Here is a 20,200-nt window from a genome sequence, read left to right on the forward strand (position 1 = left end):
ATCTTATATTTTTGTTGTGTATATCAGTATTTCTTATACAGTTTGATGATTCTACTGTTCGTTACCCTGTCATTAGGTAAAGAGTACAACTTTATTACTGGTCTTGAATTACTAGTTGTCGGTATCCATTTTGTATTTTTATGTTTTGAATATTTCGAAGGGTTTTTTACTTGAATGATGCCGTATGTACGAAGAAGGTTGCATCTTAGAGAGACCTAAGTTTCAAGTACAGCCATCTCTACTTTTGAACTGCGGACCGAAATGAAAACAATCAGTCAACTGCAATCGTCGCCTGAAGCAGTTACTCTCAAATGGACAGCGAGATTTACTGTCAGCTAAAACTGTGAAACGTGCTTGATAGAACTACGTCTCAAACTGGAATTCCGATGAGAGATACGTGCAAGTTTTGTTTAGACTTTACAGAGCACTGTGCCAAAGTTTGCAGCCGAACTAGATGGTGCCAACATATCTAACGTGATTCCATTATGGTTGGAAGCAAGCAGCATCAGCTTTAACAGGAAAACTGAACTTCACCAATCACAGCATAACAACTTGACAGTTGCGCAGTACAGGGGTAAAGGGGTGACGTCTTATCAATTTACAAAAAACATTGGTGACAACTTCATCCTTATGAATGACAATGTTAACCACACTGCACTGTGTTCGTGTTGAGGAGGTTATCGTTCAGAAGGAGTAGTGTACCATGAAGTGGTCAAGTTGTGAGTTGAGCATATCGCGAACACTCTTGAGCATAGAAAATTATTAATGTTTATAATTTAACGGAAATATAATAGATTTACAAACAGTAAGCTTAAGAGCATACATTATGTTGTTAACTATTTATTAACATGTATATTAAGTCTCAAGTTAGAATATTTTCAGTTGATTCTCTTTTATCCTTGCCAATTTAATGATGAAAAAATGTTTCACTAAATACACATATTGAAATAGAAAGCCCTGAAAGCCTATAATAATGGTCAGATATGTTCATAAGAATTGTGAATAAGACTGTAATGCATCACAGGTAATGCCCAGTCTAAATTATCACAGGTAATGCCCAGTCTAAATCATCACAGGTAATGCCCAGTCAGTTAAAGTATAATTGATTTCTGTATTGTATCCTTTATCAATTTAAACAACGATGTTCAACCTAGCTTAATTCAAGTATGGTCAAAATGATGCCATTTGGTATTTAAGGTTCTTACCAAATATACTCTTCAAAAAAAGAAACGCAAAAGAGATATTTGTTTTATTTTAAAGAGAAATATATGTAATAACGTTACAAGCTCAGAGTATGTAATGTTACACGTGTTAAGGCACTGATTGTCAGACCAAAATGACAATAAAAGTTGTGCACTTTGAATACGGAGGAAAACATCGGATTTTTCGCCAAAACGCATTCGTGTCCAATAAATTTGTTTGAGAGATCTGCATGCTCTGCAAGTGCAACATGTGCAAAATCCCTATAAAAGTGACGGGTTCTCGGTTTCCATAGCTCAGTGTTAAGCCACCGACACGCAATACAGTTACGCCAAGACTGACTGAAGCACAACGCAACAATGCCATTGGTCGCTTGGAAGCAGGCGAATCTCAATCAGATGTTGCCAGAGCTGTGAATGTCTACCCAAGCACCATCACAAGGCTATGGAATCGTCACCAACAACATGGATCTACTTCTGACCGTCCACGATCTGGCAGACCTCGTGTGACCACGCCCGCATAAGATCGCAACATCCGGTTACGTCACCCTCGGAATAGGACCACCACTGCGACATCTACTGCCTCAACCATACCAGGGCTGCGTAGGATTTCCGATCAGACCGTTCGTAACCGTCGACGAGATTCTTAGGCCCATGTGCAACCCATCATGGTGAACGTCAACGACGTTTTTCAACATGACAACGCCCGTCCTCACACAGCCCGACTCACCACTGTCTTCTTGAGACACCACAACATCAACGTTCTTCCCTGGCCCTACAGATCACCAGATTTAACACCATCGAACATCTTTGGGACGAGTTGGACTAACGTCTGCGACGGCGACAACCTCAACCGCAGACTGTACCTCAGCTTGCAGCAGCTTTGCAGGCTGAGTGGACAGCCATTCCACAGGATGTGATTCGTTATCTCAGCACTTCCATGGGCAGGAGATGCCAAGCAGTTATTGATGCTCACGGGGGACATACTCGTTATTGACGTTGAGTGACGTTAAGCTTCAACTAGTGAGCGTGGACTTCACCTTTGCAGACTTTGGATGTTCAGCAGTGAATGTGCAAAGTTTCACACATGTCATACAGAACTACCCGGAATAAACTTGTTAACAATATGTTTGCGTTTCTTTTTTTGAAGAGTATAGTTTATTTTACCAAGCGTACTCAGCTACATATCTCAAGGTTAATAAACTTGTAACAACTACGGTTACAAATGTATTCTGTGATGTTTAATTGCCACAAATATAAAAATTAAATAACCCTATTGTCATATTGCAGTCTCAGAGAGACCAACATTCATTACTTATTTCAAAAAATGACGTACACAAAACTGCATATATTTCAAAATTATAATAATTTTAAATAAACTTTGTCCAGTATTTAATTATTATAACGGATAAAAATTTACATAAAATAATGATATTGTACTTTTTATATATTTACCTGTTTCTCAACCAAGGTAAATAACGCCGACAGTCAACGACAAATGAGGTGTAAAATATTCCAGCCCTGGAAATTAAATAACTTAAATTTTCAGACATAGACAGATAAAAACATTTTTTCAAGTATAAGGTTGGTTTTATTTTTTACTATTTCGTATCTGATGGCATATTCTACTTCTAAGTTAGGGTCCAAAGGGCTAAGGAAACAAACAGAGAATTTCATGAACAAATTTTAAGATGTATTTTATAAATTAACTTACAACTACAACAAAAAAATGTTGCTTACTCATGATCTCATGTTAGTGACATATTCGTAAAGGTTTGTGGGCCTGGCATGGCCAAGCGCGTAAGCTGTGCGACTCGTAATCCGAGGGTCGCGGGTTCACGCCCGCGTCGCGCTAAACATGCTCGCCCTCCCAGCCGTGGGGGTGTATAATGTGACGGTCAATCCCACTATTCGTTGGTAAAAGAGTAGCCCAAGAGTTGTCGGTGGGTGGTGATGACTAGCTGCCTTCCCTCTAGTCTTACACTGCTAAATTAGGGACGGCTAGCACAGATAGCCCTCGAGTATCTTTGTGCGAAATTCCAAAAAACAAACAAACTACAAAACTTAGTAAAACGTTATATTTTAAAATATTTATGTACTTGTATCATTATTGCAACATAACCAGTTAGAGGAATTTTCAGCAACAACGAGGCCTATACTTCTTTAGTATTCGCAGCAGAAAGACAGGTGTTAACTGTATTTTTAAGCATGAACTACACAGTGGATTATCTGCGCTGTTCTACCCAAAATTTCAACATTATAAGCCTTCAAGTTCATTACTGAATTACTGAGGGTAAGCACGTGTTCATAAGATTAGAAATAATACTTGCAGGGTGCACTAAACCACATATGTTTTATGGTGCAATTGAACGTAACACTGCTGCAACAGCTATTGCATTTGCTAGCATGTACCCTGACAGCGTTTCAATTCTAAGATCAACGGTAATCGTATTAGTTCACTCATTTCACGTTATTAAGGAACCCTCTGGTGTCCAAATACTCTGTGTGTTGCAGTATTTTATCCTTTCGGTATCAACTTGAAACAAGACTTTGATAGAACGTCAAATTAAAGCAAAATGGCTTTATATTATTACTAAAAACAACAACGCCTTATAATCGAGCCAATGAGGTAACTTAAGGTCATGAATATTTATTATATTTAAAATAAATTCATATTTACACAAATCCTACGCATAAAAATTTAAATTTCCTGTTGGATTGTTTGTTTTAACTTAAGCACAAAGTTGCACAATAGCCTATCTGTGCTCTGCTCACCACGGGTTTAGAAACCCAGTTTATAGAGTTTTAAATACGGGAACATACCACTAGGGGATTGAACTTCCTAACACACTGACAACTAGGTACGTTATAATAAAGTCTTTTTACATTTTCTTATTTTTGTTATATATTTATCATTACAATGTGTTTCTATATAAAAAAAAATAGTAACTCATAAGCTATAACTCACTGTACAAATCGGCCTGCTTACCTGATTTCCGGAGGGAAAAGCTTCAGTTCTTGATCAGTGACTGATCTCATAGACGGTATCAGCTCAACTAAAACATCAGTCTTGAAAAACAAATATCGGTAAATCATAATAAGAAACAAATTCTGGTAGTTGATCATTGTAGTATTATTGTATGTCTCTGTTCAATTGTATTATTAGTAATTTTTAAAATCAGCTTATTATTTTGATAAATACACATCTCTATGTAAATTAAGAAACACAGCATATGAACTGATTGGTAAATTCGAAACATTTAGATAACCCCAACTAAGACCTGTGCCTTTTGTATTTAGAGTACAGGAATCTTGACATGTAGTCATGCATTTTATGAAATAATTTGACTTAATTCAGTGATTGAGTGATGACTGCCAATGTTTGGTATGTTTAAATTGATTTTATAGCAATGGCTGACTGTGACTGATGTGCAGTTTTAATGTGATGATGATCGCCTATAAATGACATGTTTAAGTCAGTTTTTGACTGATGGCCGACTATGACTCAATAGGTACTCAGGTCAAGAATTCAGATATTATAATTTCCTGTGAATGTCTTGCCACTCTAGTAATTGAATGCTGACCCCATATGTGAATTGTTTAGATATCCAATTACCTATAAATATCAAGATATTCCAGTTGGTACATTGCAGAAGTTGTGGCAGACATGCTTGGTCGAATAGCGAATGGTTTGTACCAGCAGGTAATATTTCTTACCAAAAGAATAATATAAACTACATTTTAGATCAGAAAAACAAAATAATTCTAGCGTATTGCTGACAACCCACATCCTTAACCTCAAATAACATCCTTAGAACTTCTGAAAAGATAAATTTGAAACTGAAAAGTTAGACCACGGTCCTACATTCCTTATCAAACGACTTCAAAATATCAAAGAAGAATTTCATCAAAGCAGTCAGAAAACCTAGTTAATTGGATATTTTGTTGAATAGCTACAACTCAGTTGCCATTACGTTAAACAAATTGGTATAGTACAAACCTACCGTTACGAAAAACTGAATTTCAGTGGTTGTTTGCTTAACTTGTAAGTTAAAGATTATTTAACTTATAAATATATAAGTTCAATTGATATATAATTATTATTTTTTTACAAGTAAACCTAAAGGATGGGTGCCATAAGTGATTAAACACGTACTTAAACTATTTACATTATAAACTGAACATATTTGTTTTTAACAATCTCAACTTTATGTGTGCACAATAGTTTGTTTTGTTTCAGAATTTATTGTAAGGATAGTGAACACCACCCATCACAAATTTTGGGCTGTTCTTTACCAATGAAGAGTGAGACTGACCGTAACATTATAACAACTCTACAGAGGAAAGGACGCGCGCGACCGTGTTCAGTGACACAGATTGTAAGTCGAATAACCTAACCACTAGGTCGTGCCAGGTGCACGGGTGTGTAAAATATGCGTGTTTTCTTATAGCAAAGCCACATTGTGCTATCTGCTGAGTCCACCACTGATTTTAGCGTTGTAAATCCGAAGACTTACCGCGGCACCAGCGGGAGACAGGGTGTGTGAACAAGGTTTCATTAATTTCTCGCATTTACACATCATCTGAAAAAAATACAACTGTCAAATTGTTTAGAATATTTCGGGGAGTTTCCATGCGTATTTGATTCTGTTTGTTCTAATACTTTTACTTTATCGCAATTGCGATTAGGCAACAATTTCACAAAAATGAAATTAATTACAAAATGAACATAATAATAGATTACGAAAAATTACAATCTCAAAATTATCTTGATTTTATTTGTGATTAAGCCTAAATTTAGGCAATGCACTATCTGCACTATGTCCATCGAGGTGATCCAAACTCTAGTTTTAGCATTATTAACCCTCCAACTCATCGCTGAGTCACCAGAGGGACATAAATATTTTAATTAATAAATTCCACCCTACTACAAAATATTTTCAAGATGTCAAACTTATTTATGACAAACATATGTTATGTTTATAAAACCATTTGAAATTTTGCATTTTTAAATTGACATTTTATTTATTTAAGTAAAATAACTTAATTTACTTCCTAGAATATTTTAATGAAATCCAATGGCCAAAATATTTGAAACTATACGACGATGTATAAAATTATAAGCCAACTTTCTCTGGCATGGAAACTATAAATTATAGCGGAATATAAATAAAGCATTAATGCAGTATTTTTCATGCAAAATACCAATATCTTTGATATCTTGTTTTAGGCAGAGTATTTATGATGAAACTGAACTCAATGGACGGCAATTGTTGTAGAAACACGAGTGTGGAGGAAGAAATTTCGAAAGTCTTTTAGCATTGTAAGTCTGTAGACTTACTATTGTCTCACTGGGAGACAAAGAGAAAGTCAATATATATTTCATTGATATTTCTCATGAGTCGAAATAAAAGCAGAAAAACTAATGAAGTTGATACTTATGACAAAGATTAGATAGGTAAATGAAAATGAACATGCAAATATTTAACATATGCATAGTGTTTTGATGAAATAGTGTAATACAACAAATGTCACTGAAAACTAAATGTATATAAATAATATGCATATAAACATTTATTTTATCAGTCTACTATCTCAGATTTATGTATTATCTGACAAAATTAGTGAAACATAGATATTAGAAGCGTCGATAGATGCTTAAAATATTCGGGGCTCAGACTCATAGGCGCAGACACTTTCGGATTTTCAGTACAAAGTCAATTACGGTTTTCTATTCTGATATTTCAAAACACCATCTGTTGATTCGGGCATAGAGCCCTTGTGCTAACAGCTAGCTACGCCTCAGACAGATACTAAAATAACATATTGTTTCAAAAGAAAACGTAAGTTACACAAAATATGATAATTGCTAGTAATAAATAACAACTCAAAGACATGATTAATTTGAATATTATCTTTTAATTTATTATATTTGGTGTATATTAATTTCCCGAAATTTTCGTGTTTAAATTAGAGGCTTACAATGGAATATCTCTCGGTAGATTCAGCAGATATCCAAATGAGGCTTTGCTATAAGAAAACACAAACAAACACAATACAATGGAATAGAATAAATGCAATACTGAATAATAAATTTCTTAAACATCATCAGAATTGTCGTATTTATATGCTATTCTCAAACTACATACAAATCCAATTAACTTTAGGCCAGTTATAAAACAGCCAGACTTCTTCTTAGGCAAAATTTCAAATTCATTAGCATTAGGTTGTCCAGGACTAAATGTCGGAATTCTCAAGATAACATTTAAAATCTGAAAATTGAGTGACTTATCGTTGGTGTTGTCGCTTACAAGGTGTCTTAATTGCCTGCTGTTTCAGCTCTACTCAGAGTAAGTTTTGCAACCCCTAAGGCAGCATGGATAAGAAGGACTTTCGTTTAATTTTCCTCTACAACTTCAAATTTGGACTAAAAGTTACCGAAACTACACGGAACATCAACCAGGCATTTGGCCATGGATCTTCTACTGCTTCAACGCTTGTTCCAAAGGTTTTGACATGGAAATGAAAGTCTTTAAGACATCGAAAGTCGTGGAAGAAAGCCATTCTTAGATGAAAACACATTAAGGGAAGCAGTTGAGACTGACCCTCGCACAACAGCACCTGAGCTTGCGGAAAAGCTAGGCACAAGCAAATAAAGCATTGCCAATCACTTGAGTGCGATTGGAAAGAAGAAAAAGTTAAATAAGTGGGTTCTGCATGAGCAAACTAAACATCAACAAAACTGACGTTATGAGACCTGTCAAGGATGACGCTCCAAAAATTGAACAAATTGGGAATCGTGATTCTGCCTTATCCACCATATTCCTCAGACTTTTCTCTTAGAGATTTTCTCTTTTTTTTCAAGCACTTGTCAGAACCTTTGGAACCAGCGTTGAACTGTACGTTCAGTAGAAGATACATGGTCAAATGCCTGGTTGATGTTCCGTGTAGTTTCGGTAACTTTTTGTCCAAATTTGAGGTTATAGAGGAAAATTAGACGAAAGTATTTCTTATCCATGCTGCCTTAGAGTTTTAAAACATACTCTGGTAGAGCTGAAACAGCAAGCAACAAACGCTTTCGAAACCAGGCAGCTGCAGAATAAGCCTTCAGGGAATTAATTGGCCATATAAACTCTGATTTCTACAGCTGGGGCATAAACAGCATCGTTACACGTTGGCAAAAGTGTGTTTAAGCAAATGGTGCTTACTTTGATTGAAGCATGTTTTACAACACTGGTTTATACTTTTCCAAACTTCGCAGTTCATAAACGACATTCATTTCTGGACAACTTAATAAATACAATTAGTGCGTGTATGTGTTTTCCTTACAGTAAAGCCACATCGGTCGATCTTCTATGGTCACAGATGGGAAACGAACCCCTGATTTTAGCGTTGTAAATCCAAAGACTTACCTTTGTCAAGGAGGACAAATATAATCGGAAAAAATTATTGTACCATTCCTAATTCGGAAAACATTAGGTAACAATAAACAATTTTAAATAGTTTACAAAGTTTAAATAAGGTTATTTCGGTACAGGTTTGTTTTTCCAACTCCATGCGAAAGTTCGTTTAAACAACATTTTTGGAGTTTGAAATATCTTAATTAGTTACCTCATCAATACACTGTATGTTTTTATTTTAATCTCTTGATTAATTAATACATCAATATAATTTTTTTAATCTTAATGTCTTAATTAATTCAGTTATTTGTATCCTGTCCGATTTTTCGAAATATTAAACTCTTAGATAATTTATCAATATACTGTCTAATTTTCCAGATCTCAAACTGTTAATAAGAAAATGCAAAAAAAACTTCTCAATTTTTGTATGTATAAACGCTTAAATATAAAGTTTGCAATAAACAGTTTACGTTTAATGTCAGCCAACTATCAAACAGTTTACCTTTAATGTCAGCTAACTATCTTCTTGGGCCCAGCATGGCCAAGCGTGTTTAGGCGTGCGACTCGTAATCTGAGGGGCGCGGGTTCGCATCCCCGTCGCGCCAAACATGCTCGCCCTTTCAGCCGTGGGGGCGTTATAATGTGACGGTCAATCCCATTATTTGTTGGTAAAAGAGTAGCCCAAGAGTTGGCGGTGGGTGGTGATGACTAGCTGCCTTCCCTCTAGTCTTACACTGCTAAATTAGGGACGGCTAGCACAGATAGCCCTCGAGTAGCTTTGTGCGAAATTCAAAAAACAAACAAACTATCTTCTTGATGTTAGTGATTTATATCTACATTATATGCGAAAAAACATCGGATTTAGATTTATTTATAATAACATACAGATAAACTGATGTTTAGATTATACGAAATAAACATAGCCTTGATAACCATATATTCTGCTGAGTTACAATTTGAAAATACTGCATGTCTTTAGGGTGCTACTGATAACAACATAATGCAACAAACATTGAAATTTTTCATTTTCAATATTTCGAGAATAGTTTTCTTACTTTAACAGCCTCTTCAGTAGTAGTACTGAGATCGTATCCTGATAACGGTATAACTCCAGTTGTACTTGCATCAGGTGACAGGAGAAGAGATAAAAAGTGCTCGTAGCTGTCTCTGCACCATTGTCTGTTAACAATGAAAATACTTGCAGATTATCAACCGTTTAAGTTATAAGATAATTTCAATTAATTAGAATGTAAATCAAATGAAATTTGAAAGTGTTCATGATGCTACGTAAATTTCTAAAGTGACCAAATAATTTCTTTTCGCTAAGGGATATAATAGAACAGCAAAATGCGAATCTATTCCACTTTTGGTAACTTCATCGCAAACTGAAAAATAAACTATGAATTATAAATTGCTGTAATAGTCATCCACTGTTGAGAGTATCAAAAAGTAACTTTGTTCATAGTAATTTCTATGTATCTAATTTACTGTAAGAAAAAATGTTTAGTTAAATGCTTAGTTAAAACAAAGAGTTTAACTGCTTTACAAATGTGCAATAAATAATACCAACTATAGTAAATATGAATATTCACCTACATGCAGTAACCCTAAACCCTAGTTGCTCTAATACTAGATAGAGGAATTGCTGAAAATTCTGTTGTTATTATGAAATCTACCATGTGAGGTTTGCAGTAGCTAGCCAGTTATAATATGCAAGTTAGAACTAAACAAATCATCACATATACAATAATCCCAGGACAGTATTGACTGTTGTGATATTTATTATCGTATTATTAATTGAGGATACATATTTTGCAATATCCAATTTTTTACACTTTTCTTCGGAATTTGTGTGTTAGCATGACTGTGTGTGTTTTTCTTATAGCAAAGCCGCAATGGACTATTTGCCTTGTCCACCGAGGGGAATCGAACTACTGATTTTAGCGGGAGATTCTTCGGAATCATTGTCTGTTCTGAGGCCCAGTGCATGTAGATAGAAGTATGTTTTTCATGACTGATGCAATATTATCTGTTTATTATACAAGCAGCTTTATAGGCTATCTGGTATTAGATCAGACTATATTTTTGTTTGTTTTATTTTTTGGCTACTAATAGAGGTTCTTAACGACAGCCGATTTACAAGTATAACTGCATAGCTAAGGATTGAGAGTTAACTCCACACACAAAAAAGTCATTGTTTCTTTGAACAAAAAGACTTTCAACAACGTAGACTTCTCGAAGAATTACAGTTAACCAGTCAAATGTGAGCCATTGTTACAGAGATGTAGAGACATTGGTTGTGTGGAACAGCAGATACGAAGAGGTAAGAGAAAAGCTTCCAGAGTAGTTGACAACCATGTTATGAAATGCGTGATCCTCCAGAATCGTCGACTTTCCTCCATAGGTTTCAAAACAGCATGGTAGAAACTTCAAAGGTCACTGTCACCTTCTGGTCTTACCTGTGTTTAGCCAGTCTCCAGCAAGGTGGTCAAGAAAGAAACTCTTCTTCACCATCAAGAGGAGGAAGATGAGACTAATATGAGTCAAAGAACTAGCTAATTGAACTGAAGCAACAGGAAGTAAAGTCTTTTCAGACAAATCAAGGTTCAACTTCAAGAATCTGATGGGAAGCACTTTATGAGACATCAGTGTGGAGAGCAGTTTTATTTAACGTGCTTAAATACAACAATAAAACATTCACAGGGTCAGATTATACGGGACAGAATCTCTGGCCAGGATGTGATCATTGTGTGAAAGGCACTGTTAGTGCCAACAAATACTTCGAATATCTCAAGTTCCAGTTAAAGCCAATAAATGGGGATCAGTTCGGTGAAGTTGACCAGTGCACATTCCAGGATGATTATATTCCTTACTACAGGGCTATAAAGGTTGGTAACATTCATTCATTCTATGCATTAGATGTGAAATAAAGTGACAGTTTCACTCTATGTGTATTGAAAGACATCTTTGGTTGTATTTCATTGCTTCTATTGAAGGACTATCTTTGAAGGGAAAGAATCAAGACAATATGCTGGCCAGAAAAAGCTCAGATCTTAACCTTGCCAAAAACTGGTGCAAAAGAAGAAAACGAAAAGCATCTTGAAATCGTAGGAAGTTCTAATCCGTGTGTGGTATCATGAACTCACCCCTGTCTACATTTAGTTAGTCATCCTCTCTATGCCACAAGCGGTTATCAACCAGAAGGAGCAAAACAAAATATTTAAACAAGAAACAGACTCTGTGACCACTTTTGTTAATTACATTAGCAGCTTTATCTTTATATCAAGTTTTCCTAACTCAAGGAATATTTTTGTTTTTTGCCAGTATTTGTTGATAGTCTGCTGTATTATATTTGTCTAGTTGGTTTGTTAAAGATGTATGTATGTGTTTGGATGACTGAAATCGAAGTTATCTTACATCACATAGTGTCCAAAACAGTTTTACACTAATTCGGATCCAACAATCCACAATGTCGTAAACAATTACTCGAACCGAGAAAAGTGTGAAAACTGGATAATACAATACTTTATCATCATTGTAAATACTACTATAGTCGTAATAACTGTTTGACATGGCATATAAAAACTAATATCTGAAGGATAATAAAACTCATTAAAATAATTTTACTTAAATATAGCTAGTTTGAGCTTTTGGAAGAATTTTCTTCGAAAAAAATTGTAATTGCCAAGCAAAATTAATTTTCTTTTGAACACCAACATAATTTTTTATTATATCATTATAAATGCTACAACTAACATAAGTGAAAGCAACTTTTTGTTGTCGGATGAGACTAAAGAAGTCATATAAATTTTATAAAAACAAAAGAGAAATCGAAATGAACTCGGAGTTCATTACTGGCTAAACACACTATACTTATAAACTGTACAATATTCCAATGAAACTTTTTCAACCAAGCGTGTTAAGGCGTGCGACTCCTAATCTGAGGGTCGCGGGTTCGCATCCCTGTCGCGCCAAACATGCTCGCCCTTTTAGCCGTGGGGGCATTATAATGTGACGGTCAATCCCACTATTCGTTGGTAAAAGAGTAGCCCACGAGTTGGCGGTGGGTGGTAATGACTAGCTGCCTTCCCTCTAGTCTTACACTGCTAAATTAGGGACGGCTAACACAGATAGCCCTCGAGTAGCTTTGTGCGAAATTCAAAAACAAACAAAACAAACTTTTTGAACTATTAACTAAACCAAGTTTACATATTTTGAGATTCTATTAGATTTCTAGCATTCAATTTGGTCTGTGTGCTAACCCATAAGAAAGCAAGCTGACAGACATTTATAATTAGAATGGACTGTACATGGATTTTTCATCTATTGCTCTGAGCATTTTTAGTCACCTTCGTGAAGAAGGGAAAGTTGGTCTGTTCGGACATGCACCATTTTGGTATATACATGTTGCAGACACTAAAGTGAAACAATGTTGTCTCGGGTTGTAGCAAAACTTTATATATGATGTACTTACAGAAAACGTTTCTAAAGTCACGGTGTATTTGTTTATATAGTTGCTGTTTCAATCTTAAATATTACTATTTAAACGCCGAAGCAGACTAAGCGTTAGAACTTAGTAGGTCTCAAATTTTTGATAAAAACCGTATGACCTGAAACTGTATTTTCAGCCCCAACGTCCCACAGAATAACTCCGTGCTTTTCATATGTAAAGGTGTAGCTTATAGATTCGTCATACCTTGATCGATTTGCGATCTAATTACATTTTTGGACCTAAGAGGTCAAACCATTTCGATAGCACAAAGTTACTCGAGGGCTATCATGCTAGCCGTCCCTAATTTAACAGTATAAGACTAGAGGGAAAACAGCTAGTCATCACCACCAGCCGTCAACTCTTGGGCTACTCTTTTACCAGCGAATAGTGGAATTGACCGTACATTATAACGCCCCCACGGCTGAAAGGGCGAGAATGTTTGTTGTGACGGGAATTCGAATCAGCGACCCCCGGATTACGAGTCGAGCGCTTTAACCATCTGGCCATGCCGGGCCCCATTTTGATTGATTTATTTACTTTAATCCTTACTTATAGGAATTTCAGTTTGATGGTATGCTGTTAAAGATCTTCATGGTAATAAAATAGAATCGGATATACGCGCCCCTCCCCACTTGGTGTTGCTGGTATACAAGAATATAGCTAAATAAATGTGGATGAAAAAGTTTCTTGTTAATTAATATATTCTAATCTTGCCTAAAAGAACTGTAAGTGCCACGGCTATTGTGGACTCCCTATTGTTTTCCTACAAAAAGTCAACCATTGGTTTGGTTGTTACATTTTATTGTATGTTGCTGACAAGACTTCAAGTTTGAGCTTTCAGTTGTTTAATTTTTTCATAAAATGTCAAGTTATTAAGTACTATTTGCACCATAACGATTATGCAATATTAAGATATTATATACTAAAACAAAACTCATAACAATAAACTCTTATTTACATAAGTTATTTATATGTAGCTAAATTTTGTTGATTTTTAAAATAAATGATAACAAAAATGCAAAAATGATTTAAGTTTCTTATTTTGTTATTCAATTTATTTCGCATAGATGACGTACCTGAAAACCTCCTCATTGGGTCCAATGCTTACATCCGGACCAAACAGTCCACCAGCTCCGCTGCTCAAAGTTTCATTGTCAAATTTATCTGCAATAAGTGTTAGGTCAACAGAAGGTATGGTTTCCTTTATACAAAGAGCCGTAGAAAGACCGATAATACCAGCACCCATGACAGCAACTTTTGGAGAAGAAACTTTCAAACTGGCCATTGAGTGCTGTTTGCTATGAGTGCAACTGTAACGTAAAAATCGCAAGTTTTGTAACATAAGTGGCTGTCGAAAGTGTTCGTTTTTCAGAATAACAGTATAGTATTTTTGTATTTTGTATAATCGTTTTCCATTAGTACAGTGGGCAATGAACGTAACTGTAAAAAACATGAAAACATGTCGAGCATACAATGTTTGATGTGGTTATAAATATGTATCTTCGTAGCATTTTGCTCTGAACATTTATATCTCTTACAGTATTAGAAATCGTACACTAAATACACACTTAGCCACTCCTACTTAGAGAAGTCGTATAAATGATTTAACTAACAGCCAGTGACAGATTGCATAGTTGGTCCATAGAATGTCTAGTGGCTATCGCTGTGGAAATGAAGTACAAATTCGTATAGCAGCTGAGAAATGATATTGAAGAATACCTACTAGCGTTGATGGTAAACTTGGCAATTTATTCACATAAAAACGATTTATTGAAGCTGATTTAAAACTGTCAGGGGTTGTGGAACTGACGATTTATTCTTCTTGAATATATTTAATGAGGTTGATTTAAAGGCATTTTACTAATAAAGACACTGAGTTAAAAAGCACCTAATAATAAAAATTTAAGTGAGAAACTAAGAAAAGGAATTATATGTTCCAAATAAATTTTCAGGGATAGTATTTAAAATAAGAAGGATGGAAACAACACCTTCCTATTATGACTCTTATCTGAATACAGTCACAAGTTAAAACCCAGAGAACTGAAAATATGCCAGGTGAAATATCGCGTTTCAAGTCTTGGACCTTTGAATCCACAACCTGGAACAAAGTGAACATAATAAAAATGTCATCTCACAAACTGCTTACTTTCACATTGTCTTCAGTCACTTGTTAATTCTGTTTACGAGTCAAGCGAAATTTAACTTTCTTTATCAACATAACCTAACATTAAAGATCGGCAAAGAACCTTTTGAACCAATTAGGTTGTCCTATTCACTAAACTAAGCTAAGTTATTGAAAATAAATAAAGAAACCCGAATGCCAACTTTTATTAATGAAGTATTTATCAAGCCCAATTATAAATTAACTGCAACTCGTTCCAAAGGCTAACTACAGTCTTGGCCAAAATATTTGCATATATTGTAACAAATAAGATCATTGTTGTTAAAACGGGATATAGATACACTTAATATTGTCAAACTGAAAAATGCATGCTATAATAAACTTCTACTATATAATTTGTATAATGAGACAGGTTCTATAGACATTCTGAACGCTTTTATTAAAATGGTAAATAGTCTTGTCAGACACCAGTAGGAAGATGTATTATTCAGTATTTTACCTATCCAAACAGATCCTTACCAAAACATACATAGTGACAAAATATGATATTAAATTATTGTAAGTAGAGTCTTCAACTTTATATCAGTTCGTATTAAACCCAAGTGATTAAAGCACTCGAATCCCTGTCACACCAAACATGCTCGTCCTTTCAGCCATGTAAACACTATAATATGATGATCAATCCTACTATTCTTTTGTAATAAAGTATCACAAGAGTTGGCGGTTGGTGATGATAAGTAGCAGCTTTCCCTCTAGTTTTACACTGTTATATTAGGGACGATTAGCGCAGATAGCCCTCATGTGGCCTTGCGCAAAATAAAAAAAAAAATGAACCGTATCGAACATTTAGTTCTGAGTTGAACCTCCTAGTACTTTAATAACCTTTGCAAGGCAAAGTTATATGCATTTGATAATGTTATTGATATAATCCACTCTAATTTCATCCCAACTTGACACTGGAAAGTGTTGCAACTCAACTAAAATAGCTGGCTTGGAGTCATGATCAACAGTTTTCCTTCTTGGTTCTATCCAACAGTTCTCCATGGAATTGCAATTTGAAGACTTTTCTGGCCATGGAAATCTTGTAACGTCTTCTTGATCGAGATAATCCTATACAATACGCGCTCTGTGAGCAGTGACACTGTCATCCTGGAACACAAAATTATTGACAAATCTTGTTATAGCATATATCAGAAATATAATCTTCATGTGATGCATGTAGGATGCACCATTGACGTTTCCACGGAGTATATCAAGATGATTTTATACCATGATGAATATTTGCCCAAAGATATATTGCTCCACCATCTGTGGAACAGACATTCCTCCCTAATCTCTTCTCCAGCCAAACAACGAAAATGTATCATATCATCAGTTTTAAGAAGTTGGAAACAGGACTTATCTGGAAAGATGACATGTTACCAGTGTCCTGAGTGTAACTTGGTATGCTGTCTTGCTCAATTAACATGGTGATGGTGGTGAATTCGTGTTAACATCAGTTTACAGATAACTCTTACAAAATAACCTTGTTTGGTTCTTCTCCTATTTATTTTGCTTCTGGATACACTGCAATGAATGTGTTCGTGCCATTTTTGTCATAAAGACTAGACTTCTTTTAACCTTCATGATCAAAAAGTGACGAGATATAACTCTACATCAGGCATAGAGAGCCTGTCTGAATAAATCACTGGTCTGTTTTGAAAACGATTATACCCAAAACATACCCTTTTATATAAAACAGATGTGTTTGAAGAACAACTGCTCAAAATAACTTATAAAGATCAGAATAACGTCTCTTCTGATGTTTGTCCAATCACACACTATCTTCTCTCGTATTATTTAATAACTACTCAATGTATGTAGACAATAACATCAATACAAAACAGCCAGGACTATATCATGTTAAAATAATAAAACTGCCTTAGATGAAGATAATTTCTTCCCTGTGTTGATCATTGTGTCTCATTGTCTCAACATTATCGCCGTTAAAAATGAAGGTGATGTATTAACACTATCAGTTCCAAAAATACTCTTTAACACATTAATCAAATATGTTTCAACTCTTTTTTTCTCGAGAAAAAAACAAGTTCAGAGATCTTAGCCTGTCTTCATATGATAAAATTTCCATATCAGGCATTATCACAGTAGATCTCCTCTGAACTTTTTGCAAACAATTCAACGTCCTTTTTTAAGAAAGTTTCTCCAAGACTGAATAAAATACTTCAAGTGTGTCCTAACAAATGACATATACAATGCAATTTCAATCTATACAAACATATATTAAATATTTCTATATATATAACCTAAAACCATATTTAGCCTTCCACTTCCACATCTAGCAACATCCAAGACGTTAATATTATCAGTCACATTTAAATAATATAATGATCATTCTTTCATCTATGTCTTTGATGTAAATCAAAAAGAGCAAAGTTCCTAATACTGAGGCCTAGGATACCACCCTCATTACAATAAACCAGCTTGACTGAACTACACTTAAAACAGTTTTCTGGTTCCATCTATCCAGTGATCCAACCCATCCTCCACACCTATAGAGACATTTTTCTAACAAGCCTTTTAGATGACATCTTGTCAAATATTTCTTCATAATCCAGATACAATACATCTACACTTGTCCTCTTCATAATAACTTCTTCAAAGAATGTCAAAATATTGGTAAGGCAAGCTCTGCCCCTAATGAAACCAAGCTGATAATCCAATAAAATGTAAAACATTTTTAAGGTTCTTTATAAATTATATTTTATCAGAGCTTGAGAAACTTTTTCCCACCATTAAAATGTGTGTGTTCCTTACAGTAAAGCCGCATGGGGCTATGCTCACCGTGGGGATTCCCCACGCTAAAACCCCTGATTTTAGCGTTGTAAACCCGAAGATTTGCCACCGTCACACCAGGGGACCCACTGAAAAAAGGAGTAACGTTAACTAATTTCCAATCTGCCCACTTTTCAATAATTTGGAGAAAATGATAAGTGTCTCAACAAACCAGACCTTAAACGCTTTCAAAACCTTTGAGTAAATATTGTTGCTTGGTCTCCAAATGATTTGCCAGAATAGTTGTATCTTACATCCTGCATAATATGAAATATAATACAGTTATATAAATGCATCTTATTAAATAATGTTGATGTTTCCAATCATCAGGAATATTCAAAAGGTAAGACTACCTGTAGTCTGAACCTTCCCCTTTACTCTTCGGGATGAGAATATCTTTTTATATTCTGCTGGATGTGTTGGTAGAGGATTGGTCACGGACAACACACTACCTTTCTCTATTACAGTAGTCTACAACTTTAAATTGGGAAATATACAAATAAAAAGTGAATAAAAGGTCAAAACGGAAGCCTCTTAAATTATACAAAAAAGGTCTGTGATTTCCATGTCTCTACCATTACATTTGTGGAATACGTAATGTTCTCCTTCACGTACTGTAAACTTGATATATTTTCCGTTCTCCTCATCCATAACTGAATTCGACCTCATTCTACTGACAACAAATGTGAAGAGATTTTTTTTTTTTATAAATCACGAAAAGAACCAAATTTACACTTGAAAAAGAAAATAAACTAAAAATAAAAACGTATACTTGGAAGTAAACTAACCACAAAGTTAACCATTGCAAAAAAGTATTTAAGGACAAAGTAAAAGTTTTAAAATAAATTCTTAGAAACTGATATAACATTTATTAAAATTGTATTAATTATTTACGGAATAAAAATAAATGAAATTAGACAATGACGATTGATTTAACATCAACTGTCTATGATAAATATATATATAATAAGAAATTAATATATAGATATATAATTAATTAAACGTGGTATCAAAATATGAACGTTCTTGAATTTTTCAAAACAAACAATACATTTTACCTTTACCTAAATCACAAAACACTGAGATTAATACTTCTGATACTTCTGAGATTAATTTCAAATATGTCAGTAAATAAATTTTTTACGTAAAAACACTTATTTAAATTATTAAAACAATTTTATGTAATTACTATTTAAACCTGATACTAAACAACAAGCTTTCCTTGTTAACTTACCCTTCAGAGTTAAGGAAAAGTTAAGTAAATGTTTGTCGAGTGTTCAGATCGTGTCCTCGTTTCACTTCTGGCTGTCCTGAATCACACACACATGTATATATTTATATGTATCTAACTGGAAGATACGGGACGAACCAAAAGTTTACATCGGTTGAATATAAGCTTTCGTTACGGTGCTGTTTAGCAATTTTGAAAAATTAATTAATTATCGAATTTCATACTCTTACTAATTTATCTTTCAAAGATTTTACCAAGTTACTTCCTTCATACGATTTTCTTTTTTTCTACAAACGTATATAAGAATATGTTTAGATAAATCCTATGGAAGTGCAAAAGCGTCTACATTTCTCTTCACATTGAACATCTAAAATGCAGATCGCGTCTCTTAGCACATGTTATTCTGAAGATGCGTGGATTGATCAGGTGATAATTTACGTCCAATCAACCAAAGCTAGAAGTATGTTAAGAAACTTCTGGCATCGTTGCGTTTAACTTTCCCAACAAATACAAAATCGTATTTTTTTATAAACATTAAGTAGGCGTAGTAAAAAACAAATCCCTTTGAAAAAGTGTATTAATTTTTTCGATGTAACACAAAATATCAAGGCCAACATACTATTAGATTCTTCAGAAATAAATGTTGGAATTCTCACGATGACACTTAAAAGCTGAATATTGAGTAACTTATTGTTAGTTGGTTGGTTTAATCCAATGTTTATTGCTTACAAGGTGTCTTAATTATCTTCTGTTTCAACTCTACTTAGAGTAAGTTTTGCAATCTCCAAGGCAACATGGACAAGAAAGACTTTCGTCTGATTTGCCTCTACAACTTCGAACTTGGACGCAAAACTACCAAAACTGTATGGAATATCAACCAGGCATTCGGCCATGGTTCTGTTACTGAACGAACAGTTTTGCGCT

The 20,200-nt window shown here is 34.6% G+C and overlaps 1 protein-coding gene across 1 annotated transcript in view; it reads right to left on the bottom strand.

Annotated features, from left to right (window-relative positions):
* Positions 1–19,649, bottom strand: part of LOC143240189 (D-aspartate oxidase-like) — a 32,898-nt gene extending 13,249 nt beyond the window's left edge. Inside the window, exons 1-5 of the mRNA XM_076482256.1 lie at positions 19,280–19,649; positions 14,168–14,401; positions 9,655–9,778; positions 4,189–4,268; positions 2,655–2,720 (exon numbers count right to left, since the gene is read on the bottom strand). Of these exons, the coding sequence (XP_076338371.1) occupies positions 2,655–2,720; positions 4,189–4,268; positions 9,655–9,778; positions 14,168–14,376 (479 nt within the window). The 5' untranslated portion in view covers positions 14,377–14,401; positions 19,280–19,649. The remainder of the gene's footprint in view (positions 1–2,654; positions 2,721–4,188; positions 4,269–9,654; positions 9,779–14,167; positions 14,402–19,279) is intronic.
* Positions 19,650–20,200: the final 551 nt, after the last annotated feature.

Source organism: Tachypleus tridentatus, chromosome 2 (assembly GCF_004210375.1).
Source record: "Tachypleus tridentatus isolate NWPU-2018 chromosome 2, ASM421037v1, whole genome shotgun sequence".
Lineage (NCBI taxonomy): Eukaryota > Metazoa > Arthropoda > Merostomata > Xiphosura > Limulidae > Tachypleus > Tachypleus tridentatus.